At 38.0% G+C, this 22,059-nt stretch overlaps 1 protein-coding gene across 1 annotated transcript; it reads right to left on the bottom strand.

Annotated features, from left to right (window-relative positions):
* Positions 1–2,607: 2,607 nt before the first annotated feature.
* On the bottom strand, positions 2,608–21,715 carry LOC108718915 (polypeptide N-acetylgalactosaminyltransferase 15). Its single transcript, XM_018267433.2, has 10 exons — positions 20,637–21,715; positions 17,505–17,671; positions 14,414–14,618; positions 10,375–10,542; positions 9,290–9,407; positions 8,205–8,399; positions 6,836–6,967; positions 4,374–4,475; positions 3,841–3,978; positions 2,608–3,310 (listed from the first exon to the last, which is right to left on the bottom strand). The coding sequence occupies exons 1-10, from the start codon at positions 21,113–21,115 to the stop codon at positions 3,167–3,169; spliced, it is 1,848 nt and encodes a 615-aa protein (XP_018122922.1). The 5' UTR covers positions 21,116–21,715; the 3' UTR covers positions 2,608–3,166.
* Positions 21,716–22,059: the final 344 nt, after the last annotated feature.

Here is a 22,059-nt window from a genome sequence, read left to right as displayed (position 1 = left end):
TTAAGGTAGTTACAATGTAATTACAAAATTTAAAACATATACATTTTATTCTTAAAGGCATCATACCAAATAGTTAAAAACATCCCATTAAAACAAAATGAAGTACCCTGGTTGAAATATGGTTTTCCTTGTGTTATTGTGTTTCTGAATCTGCTCACCCTACCTTTTATACTTTCATATAGAGAGAGAAAGTTCTGCATTTTATTCTGACTTTCAAAGAATAACCCTTTTTTTAAACGTTAAACTTGTCTGTTGAATCTGTTCATTTTAGTTTGTTACCAGTAGGTGACAGAAGAGATATGCTAATTCACCAGTGCAATTTTGTTGAGACCCAAGGGTGTATTTTCCAATCATTATTCGTTTTTGAATATGTTTATATACTTTACTTTGTATATTTACAGTCTTGTTACTATAGATATATATATAGATATATATATATATATATATATATATATATATCTATATCTATATCTATATATCTATATCTATATATATCTATATATATATATATATATATATATATATATATATATATATATATATACCACTCCATATTGTCTTTTGTATATTATTATGGGTTTTTACATATTTCTTTACATTTTTGCATAAATTCACTTGTAGGAGGGATTTTTAGAGCCCGTCCTTTACTGCTCACTTCTTCCCCTGCCCCTAGGCAACAAGCAGATGGGGGTAACAAGTGGCCCATGGGGTACGATCATCCAGGCAGGGGCCACATAGGAAGCAGCAGTCACGTGCCTACTTTTGGCCTGCTGCTTCCTCTACTTCCTGCTGACCCCAAATGGCCCCCCTCACCGGATCCAATAAAGCAGCCTGCCTCCTCCAGTTCCTGCATGCCTTCCAGGGGTGAAGGCATACATCAGGTTAGTGTCCCACAATACACACAAGCACATTTATTATACTAATACACATTTACACACACATACATTACATACATTTTTGGGTCATGGGGGGCTTTTACACATTCACGGCACTCACACTTACACACACATACATCACACATTTTGCCAAGTGTACTCGCACTTTTACACACACAATTGTGTGGATTTTTTTATAGCATTGTCCTTTTTTATGCCTGAAAAAAAGTTTTTTGCCATTGTGAACATCATATTCGCTTACTAAAAAGTCTTTTAGATGCTCCGTTCTATTTGGCCTTCAGATTTTTCAGATTTTAGCCTCCTACTCTGCTGCCTTCCTTTCTGACTTTGACACTTGGCTTTCCTTCTTCCTATCCACTGACAGCCCTGCAATCATCCTTGGGGATTTTAACTTCTACATCGATGATGCTTCACAACCCTGGCCCTCTCGTTTTCTCCGCCTAACCTCCTCCTTTGATCTCCAGCAGTGGACAAACACCCCTACTCATAAGGATGGCCACTTTCTGGATCTAGTCTTTACTAAAAAAACTCTCTCTCTTTGGTTTTAACTGTGAACCCTTCCCCCTTTCAGATCACCATTTGGTTACATTTTCCATCTCTCACTCTCCATGCCCACCTGCTTCTTCCCCCACTGTCTTAGTTCAGGATACACGTGACATTGACCTTCCAGCCTTAGCTCAGTCTTTCAGGTCCAGTCTCACTTCCTTTAAGGAGATGTCTGATCCTAATACCCTGGTAAGTGAGTATAATCACATACTATCCTCAACCATTGGCTCATTTGCCCCTTTACAGTCTAAGCATACACGTTCTCAAAACCTACGACCCTGGCTGAATTCACAAACCAGATTCTTACGCTCCTGTACAAGATCTGCTGAACGTATGTGGAAGAAATCCCGTACGCAAGCAGACTTTATTCACTATAAATTTCTACTGTCCTGCCTCAATTCTGCCTTGTTGAAAGCCAATCAAGAGTTCTACAGTACCCTTATAAACAATCACAAATCCAACCCACAACGCCTGTTTTCTCTAATCAATACTCTTCTCCATCCGTCATCAACAGTATCAGTCAACCTGACGCACTCTCCTCAGGACTTTGCTGATTTCTTTCAAGACACAGTAGAGTCCATCCGCAATCAGATCCCTACCTCTATTAATGCAAACCAGCTCCTCCTTCCTAAGCCCCCTTCTGCATGTCTTAATTCCTTCCCTCCAGTAACAATGTTTGAAGTCTCCAAGCTTATCTTGTCCTCCCCACTCACAACTTGCCCCCCTTGACCCTATGACTTCTTTTTTGTTCTAACACTGTGTTGCAGAGCTAACGCCACCACTTACTCACATCTTTTATTCTTCTGTAGCTTCTACCTTCTCCTTTCAAACAGGTCTGTGTAAAGACTATTCTTAAAAAGGCCACGCTTGACCCATCTTGTCTGTCAAATTACCGTCCTGTCTCACTTCTACCACTTGCCTCTAAACTCCTAGAACATATTGTGTTCTCCAGTATCACTAAATGTCTACACACCCATGATCTAAATCCAAGCAGGTAAGCATGCAGGTCCGGGATGTGGGTTGCAGGTTGGGTTCAGGTTTAACAAATTGGTTCTGCACAGGACAAGGATAATACATTACCTGAAAGACAGAACTTGTACCAACCTATCATGCAGTGCACACAAATACACACATCTCATTATGAATAAATATCACACAACTTTCATTTAATTCAACACTTCTACCTTTTATTATGTCATATGATTTTTTATATACTTTTATAACTTAGAGTCAATTGGTCTTTTGGTGTGGCAGCAAAGATTTCCTTTAACTGTAGCCTGGAGAATTCCATATCTAACACTGTTCCAAGCTGTGTCAATTTCCAGTTTTGCTAGTTGAGTATCCTGAGACTTGTAATGTTGTAATTTGAAGCATGATTGAGTGTTGGGCACTACATGAGAAACATTTGGGAGCATATATTACTAGCGGAGTGGTCAGTACCACCTGTTATCTGACAACAAAAAGGAATATCTGGTCCAGTGGAGACAATATTTTCTCTCTGTGCCTCATCATGGGTGGAGCTCTATGTCAGAGTAAAGAATTCTGTTACAGAGCTGATCCAACTGTGGGTTCCAAAGATATATTTCCATTCTGGGACTAGTGATGTTGTTGCTGTATATTAATGATTATGGTCCTTTGGTTACAGATCTCAGATCTGCAGTTGTTTATAGTTAATAAATAATGGTCTCCATTCCATCAGTCAGCGCAATGTACAACACCCCTTATCAAGATGATTGACACACTGCAGGTAACAGTTTCCAGATCTGATTTCTTTGGTCATTGCAGGGATTCAAGTGCAACAATTTGCTGGCCCCACTGTCCATGGCCTCGATACACTTTCCAGTAGGAATGTGTGTGATTGAGCCAGTCTGTAGGAATAGGAAAGATAAATGCCATAATAGAGACGTGCACATGCAGAAAAGAACTGTTGGATTAAGTAGTCATATGGAATGAAGTCATTCCAACTCAAGCTTGCAACCTAATATAAGGCTAGTGAAATATCATACAGTAGGGCTCAACCACAAGGAAAGTGCTACAGATACCCGCATTTAATTCCCACAGCACTCATAATCATTTTAAAAATCTATTCACTAGCTTACGTATGCCTCTTCTTTTATAGAACATCTCTATCAATCCCCGTCATCCCTGCTTCCCTGCTGTAGCACAGTTCTCCATAGCTTCTGCAGATTATATACACTCCACCGCAACCCCCCTTCGCCGCACATTCCTTAAACGTTGTTTTTTTAAACTGTTATTTCATTTTTTTTTTAATTTTACTGTTATTGCCCTATCATGTTATAATTCCCATGCCATGCTCGATTTCCTTCTTAAAATATAAAAATTAATAAGGGAATTTGGTCCAGATATATTTTTACTGTTGTCAAAATAAGTCACCTACCTGACTAAAGTGCCACAATCGGCTGGCAGCAGGTTTGCTGGTCGTACAGTTTTCAAGTGAAATCTGCTCATCTCTCACAGTAAGGCAAAGGGGCACTGATACGAATCTGATTTCATTAACGTTGTTATACTCAAAAACCTAAAAGGTAACATGTATTAGTTTAGTTTACTATATTATAGCAATAAATAAATTGCTAGTGATGTGCGGGTTGATCCAAAACTCTACGGTGAACCACGGGTGGACCACCATTTGGGTTGGATTCGGATTAAAATTCAGCCAACCGCTGCAGGTTAGGTTTGGATGCAGATCAGACTGGGTAAGTACACTCCACTACTCCCAATGATTCCCTTTCTAGGAACCAGAGACACACAAAGAAGTAGTGTACAGTACGAGAAGACTCAGGTACTGGTTGGGTGAAGAACCTACAATGGCAACATTTTGTGGGTTAAGCTTTTGCGATTTAGGGTTGGATGTGGGTTGAGCTTTCCTGACCCGCAAACCAATATGATATTCTGTATTTGCATAATACATACCTGATTGCCATGCTCATCACAACTGGAAAGTTCAACAGGTGTTACAAAAAGTCTTTCCTTAAAAGTATGCGTCATGCACAATCCAACTCCTGCGTTGTACAGCTGCCAAACAGAAAGAACAGTAAAGAATGAATGATATTATTGCACTGTACATTGCAGGTAATGTTATCAAAAAGTTTTAATCATTGTCAAGATGCTTTGAGCTTATGTGTTGCTATTGGTTTTCATGTATTATTATTATTATTATTATTTGTGTTTTATTTATTATTTAGCTTTTTATTTAGCAGCTCTGTAGTTTGCATTTTCAGCAATATGATTGCTAGGGTCCAAATTACCCTAGCAACCATGTATTTGAATAAAAGACTGGTATATGAATAGGAGAGGAAAAAGATAATTAATACAAAGTAGCTATAACAATTTTGTAGCCTTACATGTGTTTTTAGATTGGGTCAGTAAACCCAACCAGGAAAGAGTCAGAAGAAGAAATCAAATAAATAGCTATAAAAAAATTGAAGACCTGTTTCTTAGTTGTTTAACCCAAATGCTGCTGAGTACAGCTCCCACCAGACACAGAAATATAACTAAATATGCTAAAATGTGCAAGTGTAGTGGCCTACAGTGGCAGTGTTTTGCTTAACCTTCATACAATATCATTTTTACAATTATCTACATTTTGTAAGATTTATTTAAGTTCCTCATCACATTTGTTCTTAAAAGAAAATTTCTTGTTAAAAAAAAAAATCAGCGGCTCACTTAAAGGGGACTTGCCACCCTAAGAAATAATTCCAAATCCTATTTTATGATGTTATGTCATAGAGGAGGGGCAGGCAATATATGATTGACAGCTGAGATTTCTAAATGAGTTTATAAGGGGTATGGATTTTTGAATAAAAAAATTATTTGGGTTTCATGCTTGATTTGAAAAGTACTTTTATTATACAGCTTTTTATGTCTGGATGACAGGTCCCTTTTAATCCAAGGGGAACGATCTTCAAATGGGATCTCCTCCTGCTCAGGGGACACCCAGTTCCCTGTATTTGTATCTATGCAAATGTTACAGCAGGCATTGAACACACTATCAAACACTTTAATAGTACAGGTATGGGATCCGTTATCTGGGAACCCGTTATCCAGAAAGCTCAGAATTACAGAAAGGCCGCCTCCCTACATTATAATCAAATCATCAGAATTGTTTGCAATAATTTATTTTTCTCTGTAATAATAAAGTACCTTGTACTTAATCCAAACTAAGATATAATTAATCCTTATTAAGACATGAAAATCCAAATTATGGAAAGACCCCTTATCCAGAAACCCCTAGGTTCCAAGCATTCTGGATAACAGATGAAATACCTGCACTGTCTGTGTAAGAAATGCAGCATGCTGCAGTTTTTAAAAGTTAAGTTACTTCCATTTAGAAAATACAGCAGGTATGGGGTCTATTATTCAAAATGCTTGGGACCTGGGGGTTTCCGGATTAGAGATCTTTCCGTTATTTGGATCTCCGTACTTCAAATCTGCTAAAAATCATTTAAACAGTAAATAAACCCGAGTATTGTTTTGCCACCTAAATTGATTTATGTAGATTAGATACAATCGAGTTCATGGTACCGTTTTATTATTTTGAAAAAATGCCCTCCCATTTAAAGATGTCCTTAATATATTGATAATGGGTTGAGTGCAGAGGACCTCTCGTCTTTGTCTGTATGAATTTTGTGGTCACAGCCTCATTGCATCATTTAAAATGTAGTGGTGAGCACAACATTCCTCCCCCCCTTTTTTTAAAAAATTTTACTATAGTTTAGAGAGGAGCAGGGTGGCACGTTCATATTGTATCATCATTTCCAGCTACAGTCAGATGATCCCATTTGGGAGTTTTAACCTTGAAACCAAGCAATGTGTGGATAAAACAGTAGAATTCTTAACGAATCAGATGCAATTTGAGTGTAGGACTGGCCAGACTAGGGATGACTTTGACGTAGTTGGCCAGCTTAAATATATTGCAATATATGGACAAACAATCCCTGTTTTGTTTAAAGGGTAAGGCATTTTTTAGTAGCAGTATGCACAAAATGTCTCTGTCTTAAATATATTGATATTGGGTGTAGTGCAGAGGACTCTTGTATTTGTCTGTATGAATTTTGTGGTCACAGCCTCATTGCCTAATGGTTTGAAATTTAGTGGTGCAGAACTTTCACTTTTATGCTACTGTATTATTACAGAGAAAATAATTTTTAAACATTATAATTATTGTCCTCTATGGAAAACGGTCTTCCCGATATTTGGATCTTACTTGATGATGGATTTCTAGATACTATACTTCCCTGCAGTGGTTACATTACTGAAAAAACAAGGGCAAAGACGTTTGAAAATTATTCTTTTACTGCACTAAATTTATCCAAAAACAACTAATCTACAGAAAAATTATCCAGAAATATTAGTTTTCCATAAAATTAAGTTACTTGTCCAGAGGATCCCAATGTAGATGCTGACGTGTTGATTTCTGGATGTACATTGGCTAAATACCATTGGAAGCGCTTACAGCCCAGTCTTTGTCGCAGCTGTTCATGTTCATTGATATCAGACTCATCAATCTAAAACAGGAGAAAGAATAATGCACATCCAAATGAAAAATTCATAGGAAATGTGTACAACTGACATGGGGAACTTTCCTGAAGAAATGCAATGGTTTTCTCGACAAGCAATTTACACAATATATGATTACAGGATATGGGTAATTACTATTAGGCTGGGTGAAAGCTCACATCTGCTGAATTACGTTTTCTTGTTATGCTAAAGAGCTGTTTTTTGTAGTTATAAAGATACAACAATCAAAAGGCTACTGCTCACGTACATTAAGGGGCAGATTTATAATGCAGTTTAAAAAATGGTGACAAAATTTGCCACATATCGCCTAGCTTTGCCGCATAAAAAACAACACAATATAAGGAGGGCCTACTATGTCCTATGTGTCTCCTTCTGAAATTGTAATGATTCTAGATACTTGTAGATAGTTGTTGATGGTCACAAAAATATTATTATGATTATCCTTTTCATATCTGTCAGCTAGGTATGAAGCAGCACAAAAATATCAGTATCCAGTTCATGAACATTTTGCAAGTACTTTTAAGACCTTTGTTACCTTTAATTTACTTCTATGTGTAGGTCTGTGTCCCATTTTCACCACCAGGTGTCAGTATATATAAATAAATACATGAACATAATTCCTATATATTTTTTTATAGAGTATAGAGTGTGCAATCATATTCATAAATATTTCATATCAGGGAAGTAAATTGAAGATAAGGGCTTAAATACATTTGCAACACAACCTCTTTTGTGCCTAATTTACATCTGGATAAGGATATTTAGACTTCTTTAATATCACTATTGTATCATCCCTGAGAAAGGTCTCAAGGGGTACTGAAAAGTTGCAATATACTGTATATTGTATTATGTCTTGTAAATAAAGGCATTCACTGATCGCAGGTGCTGATCTGTGATATATATATATATATATATATATATGTCATTTTGATCATGCACCTTGAGGTGGCCATAGACGTAACAATTACGATCTTTCTTGGAAGAGATCTTTCCAAGAACGATCGTTAGTTTCAATACACACGTGTAGAGCTGAATCGTCAGATATACAGGTAGAAACAAAATGTTCTTTTACTACTTTATTTAATCTGAATGGTTAGTGGCAGGTCGGGAGATTAAGTACAGGCACTTTGGTACTGATATCTATGTATCATCTGGCTATACAGATAGATATTAAGCAAAGAGTTGAATAAAATATATCTAATGATATCTGTAACATATCATTACCCTGCTCATTAATAAGGTATTCCCAATGTTCCTATAGAAGATTTCCTTGTATGAGTCCATCCATAGCTCTGCAGTTCGGACTTTGCTGCTTATTAAAGCCTCATTTTGAACAGAGTTGTACATAGTGTGATTCTGATACACATGACCGACTCGTGAACATGGCACGATTTCTACTGAGCCGCCACAAAGCCACACCTGTGGAGAGATGAACAAGAGCAGGATCTGGTATGTGGAAATACTGGTGCCATGTTTCTAAACTATGGGGCTCATTTATCAGCACTGGGCAAATTTGCCCATGGGCAGTTACTTATAGCAACCAATCAGTGCTTAGCTTTTTAAGACAGCTGCAAGTAGAACAGTGAATGCAGTTATTTGGTTGCCATGGGTTACTGCCCATGGGCAAATTTGCCCAGTGTTGATAAATGACCCTAAATGTATTTTATGTTGCACCACCTAGCTAGCCATGTTATTATAGGACATGTATTTCTTTACTTTTTACTAATGGTACAATGCAGATAGCTCCTACTATGTCCTATTTTATTTCTTTCTAATATGGTTATATGGTAATAAAGTATATGGTATAAATATGATATATGGTAATATGGTTATAAAGGTACACACAAACATCAGTTTTTTTTCTGATCTATCCCTTACAAATAATACTAAATTATAAAATATCTCTACAATTAAAGATGTCTTGAAGAACATTTGTAGTCCAGAAACCCATTATCCAGAAAGCTCTGAATTGCAGAAAAAGGCCATCTCCCATAGACTCCATTTTATCCAAATAATCCAAATTTTTCAAATTATGATTTCCTTTATCTCTGAAATAATAAAACAGTACCTTGTACTTGATCCAAACTAAGATATAATTATTGGAAGCAAAACCAACCTATTGGGTTTATTTAATCTTTAAATGATTTTTTAGCATATGTAAGGTATGAGGATCCAAATTACAGAAAGATCCGTTATCCGGAAAACCCAAGCGCCCGAGTATTCTGGATAACAGGTCCATACCTGTATTATTGAACACCATGACAGCCCCAACCCCACTCCTCTGGCCTTATAGAACTGATAAAACTTACCCGAATTGAAAGTTCTGTGGTTTCAACTCCCCAGAAATTCATACCAGTATCAAATCCACCAATATTTTGGAAGTAATGCCGATCAGTTGCAACCACATATCCTGGTATTACTGGACTTCTAGAGACAGATCATAGAAAATTCTAAGCATATATATATTTAATCCACCAGTGAAAAAAGTTATGCTTTGAGCACCTCATTATTTTCTTTATTCGCAAATGAATCTCCTTTTAAATTATACATAGTTAAATGGGTTAGTTGGCCTTTAAATTAACTTTTAGTATGATTTAGAGAGTGATATTTTGAGACAATTTGCCATTGGTTTTCATTTATTATTATTTGTGGTTTTTGAGTTATTTAGCTTTTTATTCAGCAGCTCTCCGTTTGGAAAGAGGCAAACGAGCTAGACAAATAACTCAAAAACTATAAAATATAGATAATAAAGACCAATTAAAAAATTGCTAGGAATTGGACATTCTATAACATACTAAAAGTTACCTCAAAGATGAATAATCACCTTTTCTTCGGGGCGACAATCTCCCCAAACTGCCTTCCGCTTCCCCAAACTGCCTGCTAAAATGAAAAATTGCCTGCGCCAATGCACTAATGGAACTCCGATTTCCGAAGCTGCCCAAAGTTTCCTTGTGAGGCAGCTTCGGGCGACTTCAGAAATCGAAGTGCCGCGAGTGCCATTGCACTGGTGTCTTCTCATTATAGCAGGCGGAAGGCAGTTCGGGGAGATTATCGCCCCGCAGAAGAAGTGAGTAGTCTGCCCGTGTGCCCCTACCCTAAAGCCTTTCATATCCGGTCATCGTAAAGGAGATGCCTAAGAAGCTTGATACTGCTGCTTGGCTGTCTAACAAGTGCAAACCAGAACCATGGGGATCAGTAGCAGGCAAATTGACGTTTGAATTAAAAGAAAATAAATCCATTTGGCCACTTACATGGAAATACATTAATCTGATCTTAATTATAATCAAATTTGAACGCAAACACTGACACATTAATTACTAGAAAGAATATATTATGCTAATCTCCATGTGAGCACCAAATCAAATTTATTTTCTCCTTGATTATTTCAAATTACCTGAATGGAATGATGGGGGATTGGCGTACCTTCTCCTCATGTTCTGGCAGAGGGACCCAGTGAAAATCAAGTTTCCAGTCAAACACTCCTTGTCGCAGCGCTGATGAGTGATAATATTCAAATGTCTTCCAGTCAATAGTGTCTATAACAGGAGAGACTATCCGATTCCTGTTTAAAAAAACCAAAACAAAAAAAAAATATATATATATATATATATATATATATATATATATATATATATATATATAACGGCATCTTGGGGTGCTTTGAAATTCTCAAGGCAATGGGCTTGCCTAGTTGCTGTGCTTTCAGCCTGTGGTTTATTCTCTAACCAGCAGTGTTACCCAGTCAGGTATAAGAAGGGTTAAACTTGATTTGACTTTTTTTTGTATATAAATTGAGTAACATACTGGAATTGGTTATTTTGCAAGGGATGCTTATACATATTTGCCAGGACCTTCAGGTGGCCAAAGTTTTGCTTAACAATTAAATGCCTTGCATTACAGGTGTAGGACTTGTTATCCTGAATGCTTGCAACCTGAGGTTTTCTGGATAATGGATCTTCATACCTTAAGTCTACTACTATAAAATCATATAAACATTAAAGGGGCTATTTATTAATGTTTGAGTTGTCTTTTCCACGAAATTTTGAAATCACATTTTTGGGTTAGGAATTTTTCTAGTTTTTGAAAAAAAATCAAATTTTTCATGATTTAATATACCCCAACCCTGGAAATAGCTTGAATCTAAAAAAACCTGTCAAGGTCATGTAATAGTCAATGGCAGAGGTCCCCTGAACCATTTGAAGATGTTAATAGCCCTCACAATTTTGAGGTTTTTTTCTGAGGGTTTTGCCCGAAAACTCAATCAATCCAACCAATTAAACGTTCTTTCGATTAATTTGATTTATAATCTGATTATTTCTTAAATAAGAAACAATTCGAGTTGTGATGTCAATTGAATTATAACAAAAATAAGCATTAATTATACAGTAGAACCCCCATTTTACGTTTTTCCGGGGACCAGAAAAAAATTGTGTAAAATCCAGGACATGTGTATTCTGCATAATATATAGGTGGAACTACAAAACAACAATGTAAAATGAGGGAAAACTGGGGAAAATCTGGGGATGTAAAATTGAGGTTTCACTGTATTTTAGTTTGGATCAAGAACAATGTACTGTTTGATAGGCCTACAAAGCTTTCTGTAATAAGATACTTGCCCTTGTTACATTATCCACCAGTACATGACCGTATATACAAGTATTAAGATCAGCCACAAAATGTTTGATCTTTCCATGATATATTGCTGGTTGTACTGAACCTGAAAATCACCTTTTTTAATAGTCTCTCTTTAGATCTAACCCTGTAATCAGTGGGCCGTTAGAATAGCTTCAGTTTAAACCAGCTTTTTCTGCATATCTTGTCTTTGGGAAACAAATGTTTGTTAAACTCCTAATTGTCTACAAAAGCAGAGTCAGCAGAGAGTGCTTCCCAGTATGACGGGTCTTATATATGCAGCACTATAAATTGTGCAAAATTAGATATATGTACATCTATGCTCTCTTGTGTCTACTGCCAATACACCTGTTGCACCTTGTAGTGTTGAGATGGTGCAAGATGTCATGTGCATAGTGTTAAAGCTCGAGGAAGCCCTGTATGTGCCCATTATATCTGTGTGCTGCATAGTGTGACAAAGACTGGTATGGGACCTATTATCCGGAAACCCGTTATCCAGAAAGCTCCAAATTATGGAAAGGCTGTCTCCCATATACTCTATTTTATCCAAATAATCCAAGTTCTTAAAGGAATTGTTCAGTGTAAAAATAAAAACTGGGTATATAGATAGGCTGCGCAAAATAAAAAATGTTTCTAATATAGTTAGTTAGGCAAAAATGTAATGTATAAAGACTGGAGTGACTGGATGTGTAACATAATAGCCAGAACACTACTTCCTGCTTTTCAGCTCTCTTGGTTTACACTGACTGGTTACCCTGGTTAGAGACTTGAGGGGGGCCACATGGGTCATATCTGTTGCTTTTGAATCTGAACTGAATGCTGAGGATCAATTGCAAATTCACTGAACAGTTATGTCCCATGTGGCCCCCCTTCAAGTCGCTGACTAACTCAGAGTTATAAAGCTGAAAAGCAGGAAGTAGTGTTCTGCCTATTATGTTACACATTCAGCCACTCCAACCTTAATACATTTTTTGCCTAACTAACTATATTAGAAACATTTTTTATTTTGCCCAGCCTATTTGCCCAGTTTTTATTTTCACGCTGAACTGTTCCTTTAAAGGAGAAACAAACTCCTTATTAAAAGAAAACCCTACCCCTCTACCCCACATAGGCTGGGGGGGAAATTACCCTAGCTTTTTACTTACCCCTTGGTGCAGATTCAGGGATCGGAGTTCACGGCAGTTCTTCCGGGTCTTTGGTGATCTGAGAACGTGACCAGCATGGCATCACATGCGCAGTTGTAGCAATTTCCAGGTTTGCAAAAACTGCGCATGTGCCAAAATGGACGTAAATTGCCGAAGCACCGGAAGAAGACACGAAGACCCGGAACATGGCTGCCGTGAACTCCGATCCCTGAATCCCTGAATCTGCACCGAAGGGTCAGTAAAAAGTTAGGGGCATTTGCCCTGGGTAGCAGCTAGGCTGGGGGGGAGGAGGGAGTGAGGTATATGTGGAGTAAGATTTTTTTAATAAGGGGTTTGTTTCTCCTTTAAAATGATTTCCTTTTTCTATGTAATAATAAAACAGTACCTTGTACTTGATCCCAACTAAGATATACAGTACAAGGCATGCGATTGAAGGGAGTGTAGCTACACACCACGACCAGACTTGGAATTAGTATAGCTCCTGCCTTTTCAAGTACAAGGTCCAAACAGCCCCCCACTTGCCAACTAAATAGTTTGTAGCAACTGATAGCAGCCCCTCTGGCATTTGCCTGGTGAACATCTATGTACTGCACCTTTTGTTGTGCCAGGAATTGTCCCCAAATGTGTCCCATTTACTAAGGAGCTCAAAATTTTGCACTGGATTGCAGTGGCTGCAATCATACTATCATTTTGAGGAAAAATGCTTCGTTGTAGGAGAAAAAAAAGGCAGACTCCTTATAAAGTTTCCAATTCACAATATTGGCCACCTCAGGATGAATCGGCAGATGCCAAGTTAAAGGAACCAAGGTTCCTGTTCCACTTCCTGCTTTTTGGGGCCACTCGTATGCTCTCTGTCTGTTTGGCCATTGAGTCAATCAGAAAGAGAGTGTACCAAGGAACAACTTTCATCAAGCAAAAATACAAGCATTTCTGTCATGTGACCTGACTGACTTCTTTGAGGACTGATCAGTTAAAACAGGGGTGCCTAAAAGGAAGATCGGGATCTACCAGTAGACCTTTAGCTGGTGATCAGTAGATCTCAAGACACTGTCAACAAACAACTTGTGTATATTACCCTCCTGTTTCATGCTTTTTATTCTATTAGGTAAAGGTTACATAAGAAATAGTTGTTTTTTCAATATACATTTTCTCATAAATCAATATTTAAGTAATATTATCAATGGAACAGAATTCTAACAATGCTTTTATGGATCTAGATCATAATGGGAGATCATCACTAAAAGTAGACCGTGCCTTAGTAAAATATGGGCACTCCTGAGTTAAAGTGTTTTAAAATAATTAAAATATAATATACTGTTTATATGCACTGGTAAAATTAATGTGTTTGTTTCAGAAAGACTACTATAGTTTATGTAAATAGACTACTGTGTAGCCATAGGGGCAGCCATTCAAGCTAAAAGAGGGGAAAAAGGCAAAGGCTACTTAGCTGATAACAAATAAGCTCTGCAATAGAATACAATGAGTGCATCTGGTATCTGCTATGTATCCTGTGCATTGAATGGCTGCCCTAATGGTTACACAGCAGCTTGTTTATATAAGACATAGTTTTTCTGAAGCAAACACACGAAACAAAACATGAAAGGTTTTACATAGTAAGCAATAAGGCAGAGATGGAGCACAAAAGCCTTACTTTACCTGTTATGCAGAATTCTGCTTAATAATGGCTCTAACCAGCCTGGGTGGCACTCACAACGAGAGTCCATAAAGATAAGAACCTCCCCTGTTGCTCTTGCTGCTCCCAGCATTCGGCCTCCAATAACACCAAGCCTTTTGTTACTCCTTATCAACTTCACTCCACCAATCCTGGAGATATACTCACTAAGGGCGGACTTTAGATGTTCTGCATTAATAACAGAAACAGAAACAATGATTTCATGGTACATATATTATATATTTTGCTTTCATGAACCATTGTCAAGTTATCTTCTGATGCCTACTGCAACATACGCTATATGCTTTAGCCATTTACCTTTACATTTTTCCTTTACACTGACTCAGTATTTCTTTAGACTAACTGCCTTCCTGCCGGCTAAACTGTAAATCGCCGGCGGGATGGCACTCAGATCGATTTATTTTTTGAAAATGAATCACTCCGAGTGCCATCCCGCCGGCGATTTACATTTCAGCCTGCGGGAAGGCAGGGGAGGCAGTTTGGGGAGATTAGAGATTAGAGAAGAGAAGATTTGTTGTCAGGCGACTAATCTGTGTGCCCTGACGCTTAAAGTGTTTAAAGGAGTAAAATATAGATAAGAAATGTAGATGAGACCCGCAACCTGAAAATCCACATCTACTGTATACTGGCATCCGAAAATCCTGCCTGCAACCAGACATGCTGCAGGACTCTAACACAGGCATGCCTTTATTTGGAACACATACATGCCATACTTCTTACTAATTAAAGAGATAATTACAATGTAGTATCATAATGAAATGAAATACTGCCCTTGAAGCAGATTTCCCAAGGCAACTAGGTATATGGTTGTTCCAGGTACCATGCAAATATATTTGCACAGGGCCCATATAGTTGCCACTTTACATGGCACATATTTAGAAAAACACACCCAAATATTATCAGTTAGAATAGGTTTTGAAAGAATATGGAAACGGTTAATGACATTTCCACAGAAGTTTCCATTTTCAGCCTGGCATAGGTTTCTTGGAAACTGTCTACAACTTAAACCATTTTTTTGGCATCAATGAATAGGCAAGAGTTTTAACGGGATCATAAAAACCAAATAGTAAGGGATATGGCTGGCAAGGAACCTGCACCACCTATGGTCACAAAACCTTGTGAACTTCATGACCTGTTGGCTTTTGATTCATTTCACATGGAAACTCTAGGGGCAAAAAAGGCAAAGCATTAGCAGAATTGTTTTTAAAGAAACCCATTTCACTCTACAAAGAACATTTTCTAAATCGCATGTTTCTTAGGAAAATTGTTCCCTTGAAATACCTCTGATAAATGATTACCTGATGTGGTGCTCCTTAAAAAGATTCAGTGGAGAGTATGGAATGTTTCATTTTATTTAAAGAACACTGTTTTTGATCCACTAGGGCCAAACATAATTTTAAGTCACAGGCTATCTCCACTATTGCTGAGAAAATCTTTATGACAATCAGCATGACATCTTATACTACAGGTATGGGACCTGTTATTCAGAATGCTGAGGACCTGGGTTTTCCGGATAATGGATCTGTCCATAATTCTACTAGTCTTCATGAAAATAATTTAAACATGATGGGGCAGATTTATCAAGAGCCGAATTGAAAATTCGAATTCTTAAATTTGAGTTTATTTTAGTGTAATTCGAGGGAATAGTTCAAATTCAATTCGAGTTTGAAAATAATTAGATTTTCTAATTTAAAATGTATTGTCCCTTTAAGAATTTGAATTCGCCATCTAAAACCTGCCGAATTGGTGTTTTAGCCTATGGGAACGTCCTACGACTGGAGTCGTTTGGTTGACTTTTAAAAAAAAAAATGTTAATGTTTTTTTTTTCAGGCGAAAAAACTCAAATTGAATTCCATTCAAATTCAATTCGAGTTTGCAGATCGATCCTATTCCCCCGAATTTAAAAAATTCTAATTTTTAAATAAATTTCAATGGGTCCTTTTTTTGAATTTCGAGTTTATGGGAGTTTTTAGAAACTCCCATAAACTCGAAATTCGACCCTTGATAAATATGCCCCTAAATAAACCTAATAGGCTGGTTTTGCTTCCGATAAGGATTAGTTATATCAAGTACAGGTTAATGTTTTATTATTACAGAGAAAAGGTAAATCATGGCAGGTGGCCTTTCCATAATTCTAGATAATGGGTTTCTGGATAATGCATATCATACCTGTACTCTAATGAGCAGGACCCTCTCTCCGCTGCATTTTTGCCAGGCCATTCAAGTTATATATTCCTCTTCTCGTGACACAACCAGCTATCATACATGCAACTTCCTCTGGTGTTCTCACATAAAAGAATTAGTAAACAGCCTTCAAATATTCCCCTACCTGTTGAAACTTGAAGCTTGTAAAAGCCATTCCATCCCTCACCAAGGAACATATAATACATTTTGCTTCTTTTGTAATAAAGCCATTTAATCAGGCAGTTCTTTGTAAATACAAGGGATGTTAATTAGTAGCTTTACTTAAGAAGTATGTCATTACAATGCTTATTAATTCCATAGGCCTGAAAAGAGCTAGATCATTATTTTCCCTTTAGTGATATTATATACATTTAAGGGCTGAATAGTTTCTATTTGATGTAGATGAGAGAAGATGCCTCTATTATTTTCATGCCACTGAGCTGCCATTAGGCTCAAATTGCTCCAGGAACAAAATGTTTTTAGGATGCAAATATATACTCTTTCATTGTCAGTGTATGCAAGTATGGGATCTATTATCCGGAATACTCAGGGGTCTTTCTGTCATTTGGATCACCATACCTTAAGTCTACTATTGAAACGTAAAATAAACCCTACAGAATTGTTTTTCCTCCAGTAACGATTATTAATATCTTACTTTTCAAGTACAAGGTATAGCTTTATTATTACAAAGAAAAAAGGAAATTTTGAATTATTTGATTAAAATGGAGTCTATGGGAGATGTACCGTAATTCAGAGTTTTTTGAATAACAGATCCCATGCCCGTACAATTAAAAAGAAGCCCAATACTCACATAATACAAACAGACAGGTATTAAATGATAACGATGACATGTCAAACATTGATGGTTACCTTGATGGCTTAAGTCATCTACAAGGATTATTTCCTTCAGGAATGTTCTTGGTGAATTATCCAGTACGCTGTGTACAGTTCTTAAAAGTGTAGACCAGGCTTCATTGTGAAAACAGATAATAACACTGGCTGTGGGAAGCTTCTCACCATAATTCTGCTGAAGGCACCTGTGCAGAGTGTGAAACAACAATTAGCCACATGCGCACATATAATCGTTAGCAAAGAGTTTCTTCCTTTTTTGCTCACTGGATGTCTGCTACAAACCTTGTACCACCTTGGACTGAGGGAACTTGATATACTGAAAGCAAAACTCTTTCCCAGTTGCTCGTTATCTTCAAAATACTTGGCTCGTATTTGCTTCATACTTAAAGGGGAACTCCACAAAAACATAACTTTTTGAAAAGTAAACATAATTACAAGCAACTTTGCAATATACTTCATTTAAAAATATGCAGACTTTTTGGAACAGTTCCCTAAGCCAGGCCCCCTGCTCTTCTGCTGATCTGTCTGACTACTTTGCTGAGCTGACTGACTACTGTTACTTTGTATCAACAGCCAGCTGTCCTCAGCCTGCATCCTCCAAACCCCACAATTCCCTGCACATGTGATTTCAATAAGGAACAGAACATCATAGTGCAATGCATTGTGGGTTATGTAGTTCCTGCATGCTGTCTGTAATAGTGATGTGTGGGCTGGCCCAAAACCTGCGGGTTTACCCACGGGTTCGGGTCGACCTCGCACTCTTCTTCACGGGCGGGTGTGGGTTGAGCTCTTCTCCTGTACCCTCGCCGCCACCGCCAAGTGCTGACTTCCAGGATCGTCTTTTACAGACACTGCACCTGCTCGCCTTGCCCCTTTTGTGATGTCATGGGCAGGGGGCGCGGGTCTCTAAAAGCAACCCGGAAGTCAGATGCGGGGCTAAGATAGGACGGGTTAGGATCGCACATGACTAGACTGTAAGCTGTGGAGAAGTTGCTACAATTTGTAACATCAGTGTTTAGTCCCTCCTTCCCTGCCAGGATTTCAAATGATGCAGAAAGAGAAGAACTGTTAAACAGCTTGATTACAGCATAGAAAATGGCATTTATTCATACTTTTTGAAGAAACAGGTAACTGTGTAGGTTGGGTATATTAGGGGTTTCTGTATGGGGGCCTCTTTATCAAACTTTGGTTTGGAAGCCTGAAGTTCCCCTTTAATACTTGCATTTTGTGTATTTACAGGTTATGAAATTGTTGCAAATTAAGATCTGATGTCAATCATGTGACAGTGTACAATTATCTCATCTGTGTTCATTACTATTTCACATGAGCTTAAAACACAAGCATTATATATTATCTATTTTTGTGTATTTCAATTTATAAATTAGAGTCACTTTGTTCCCTATTTAGCTGTATGCTGTACAGAATATATAAATACAATTTACGGTTCTCTCCAGTATATGTTAGAACTGGTAAAAGTCAGAGGTAACAAATGTGTTTGGCAGAGCAATTGCTATGCAATACCAGATATTTGAGACCTGGATAATGATGAAATGATGATGCTTGATGAATGGTTCGGTTGCTTATAACATCAGTTGCTGTTTGCTGCAGACTTTACATGTTATTATTATCCCTTAACTTTTTTTTGTGCTACCCAACACATAGGGGGCCCATTTACTTAGCTCGAGTGAAGGAATGAATAAAAAAAACTTTGAATTTCGAATGTTTTTTTTGGCTACTTCGACCATCGAATGGGCCACTTCGACCTTTGACTACGACTTCGAATTGAACGATTCGAACTAAAAATCGTTCTACTATTTAGTCAAAGTACTGTCTCTTTAAGAAAAAACTTTTCCCCCTAGTTCGCCACCTAAAAGCTACCGAAGTCAATGTTAGCCTATGGGGAAGGTCCCCATAGGTTTTGGTAGCTTTTTTAGGTCGAAGAAAAATCGTTCGATTGATGGATTAAAATCCTTTGAATCAACCGATTCGAAGGATTTAATCGTTTGATCGAATGATTTTTCGTTCGATCAAACGAATAGCGCTAAATCCTTCGACTTCGATATTCGAAGTTAAAGGATTTAACTTCGACAGTTGAATATCGAGGGTTAATTAACCCTCGATATTCGACCCTATGTAAATCTGCCCCATAATCTGCAGCACCAGCATAAATGTACAATAGTGCAAACACTGAGTATTGCAATTGCTGGCTTCTCTTTGATCTGTGTCACACTGAGGGGGTTATTTATCAAAAGTTGAGTTTTAGAGGTTTGTGAAGTTGAATGAACTTACAACTGGAATGGACTTGAATGGAAACAATTCGAATCAGTGACTGGTTTAAAAACTTTAACCAGAGTTTTTTGAGGTTTTTAGTGAAAACTACCCTCAAAAAACAAAATTATTTTGGGAAAACACAACTTAAACACAATAACCCTCTGAATTTTAAAGTGAGAACTGTCAGTGTCTCACAACATGAATGTATTGGTGGCTGTCTAAAAAAATGTTGGGTTGAGGAGAGGTGCAAAGAAAGCAGTGGCTCCCCTTTCAAAACAGCAAACACTGCTGCTGTTAAACCTTCTGTGTATTGCAAGTTCTGCTTATCAACATCATTTCTTTATTGTGTGGTTCGTGGGTCATGTAGCTGTGAGAGGCATGACATTTTTTATGTGAATTGATCATTCCTGTAGGATACTTTCCCTGAGGAGCATATGCATTTATCTTATAAGCTGCATTATATTTTTGGCAACCTCCTCCTTCATTCTACCCAAAGCAGCATTTTTAAGGGGCAGGAATATGTTGTTTAGGATAAGTGGCCAATTTCTTTGACCATAAACTCCTTTACTTTTAACCCTCCTTTACTTTAAACCCCCCCCTTTTTTTTTTGGTCCAATGTTTTGTAAGTTCTATAACACGTTGGTCTATAACGTTGGTTCTTGTTACAGTTCCAGAGTAATCTAACACAACAGATAAACTTTCACCCAAAATCCTATCCTAGCTGGCTCTCAATCTGCCCTCACACCCTGTCCTGCTTTGGCTAACAGGGTAAGGCAGGGCAATCCAAAAATATTGTCTCCTCTACTTTGAGGAAACCCCACTAAAGTAGCAGTTGATATCTTCTGTAACTAATACCAAGGAAACTCAGGGAGTACTCACACTGGGTGGCGACCATCAGGGATTGTCCGGTGGAAAGGAATATTTTTGCTGATTTCTTCATCAAAACCATTTGGGTTATGTTCACTCCGCAGTACCGGGGAAGGTGAAGCCTCCCCATTCTTTCGCTTGAGTTGCTTCACTATCCTGTACATTTTTCTTGGTACCTTGTCAAAGTTCCTCTCTGGACCAGACATGCCTATGGCAATGAGCCCCTCCTCCCTAAGTGAGGATAGAGGAGACAGCAATTCCACTTTAAAGTGATTGCTGTCCTCAGCTCTCTCCTGTGCTAAGTCCTCACCTGCCCATCCAAATCCATGTCCGCCTCCTTCATAGTAATTCTGAACATCTTGGAGTTTGTCCTCACTCTGGGCTTCTGGATTGAGTATCGCCACAATCACCAGCACCAACAACAGCCCAAACATGAGCATGGCTACCTGCAGCTGGCATAAAAGCAATCGGCACCTCTTCCTCAGTAACATGATGTGCGTTGCAGAATGAGACACACATGATATTAGTAAATGTCTTCATTCCAGATCAGTTGCCCTGTCTGCCTCACATCTACTTTTCCCACGCAGGTCTTTTTCCTCTCTTCTAGCACTTGCTGTTTATATCTTCTCTTTCATTTCCCATCCAGATGCCTGCAGAGAAATCCCTCCATGCTGGTGGAAAAGCGAATCGACACCAATGTGCTGTTTTTTTCCAGCACAGGAATAAAAGCAATAAATGTCAAAAATAGTTGTTAGGAGCGGTAAATTACAAATAAAAATATCTTTTGCTCTTCCTTGTGTGATGGCTTTACAAGAGTGCTGAAGCCCAAGCAGCCAGTTGCAGCTGCATAAGGAAAGGGAAAGACGCCCAGATGTAGCCGAGCCTCAGCCTCGCTCTGTTGTGACACTGATCTCAGTTCTTCAGAACAGATGTAAATAAGCAGTGGTTGCCTCCCCTTCACACATAACCTCGGTGCTGCCAGACTTCACAGAGCACTGCCTATTTCCCTGGTCCTAATGCCCTCTAAGTTCCCTGAATTCTAGCTCACTGTTTTCTGATACCCAATACCATGTAATTATTCCAGAACGAATGCAACGACATAGTTTCACACGTATTCTCTTCTGAATAAATATAAAGTCCAAAACCTAGAGATCAACCTTCTGAATGTTTGCTTTTTTTCTCATCGTATGCACATTCATATACAGTATGTGAGCGGCAACAGCATTAGAAATGTATTACTATTCGTTGTATTGGGGAAACCAAGCCAGTGGTTTCTTCCTTTCTGTACTAATAGGTACAGGCATGGGACCTTTTAACTAGAATGCTCGAGGGGTTCCAGATAAGGGGTCTTTCTGTAATTTGGAAGCCCCATATATTTAAACATGCAATAAACTCAACAGAATTGTATTGCCTCCAATAAGGATTAATTATATCT

This window comes from Xenopus laevis, chromosome 6L (assembly GCF_017654675.1).
Source record: "Xenopus laevis strain J_2021 chromosome 6L, Xenopus_laevis_v10.1, whole genome shotgun sequence".
Taxonomy (NCBI): Eukaryota; Metazoa; Chordata; class Amphibia; order Anura; family Pipidae; genus Xenopus; species Xenopus laevis.
Note: the sequence above shows the minus strand (reverse complement) of the source record. Positions and strands in the feature narration are given on the sequence as shown.

Bases quoted from the DNA above. Each gene is read 5' to 3' on its own strand.
- LOC108718915 (XM_018267433.2), bottom strand. From the start codon at position 21,115: ATGTTACTGAGGAAGAGGTGCCGATTGCTTTTATGCCAGCTGCAGGTA. The intron at 9,408-10,374 runs GTAATTTGAAAT...ATCTGTCTCTAG, and splicing joins TCCCCCATCATTCCATTCAG to AAGTCCAGTAATACCAGGAT. The intron at 6,968-8,204 runs GTAATGATATGT...CTCCTGTTTTAG, and splicing joins ATACCTTATTAATGAGCAGG to ATTGATGAGTCTGATATCAA.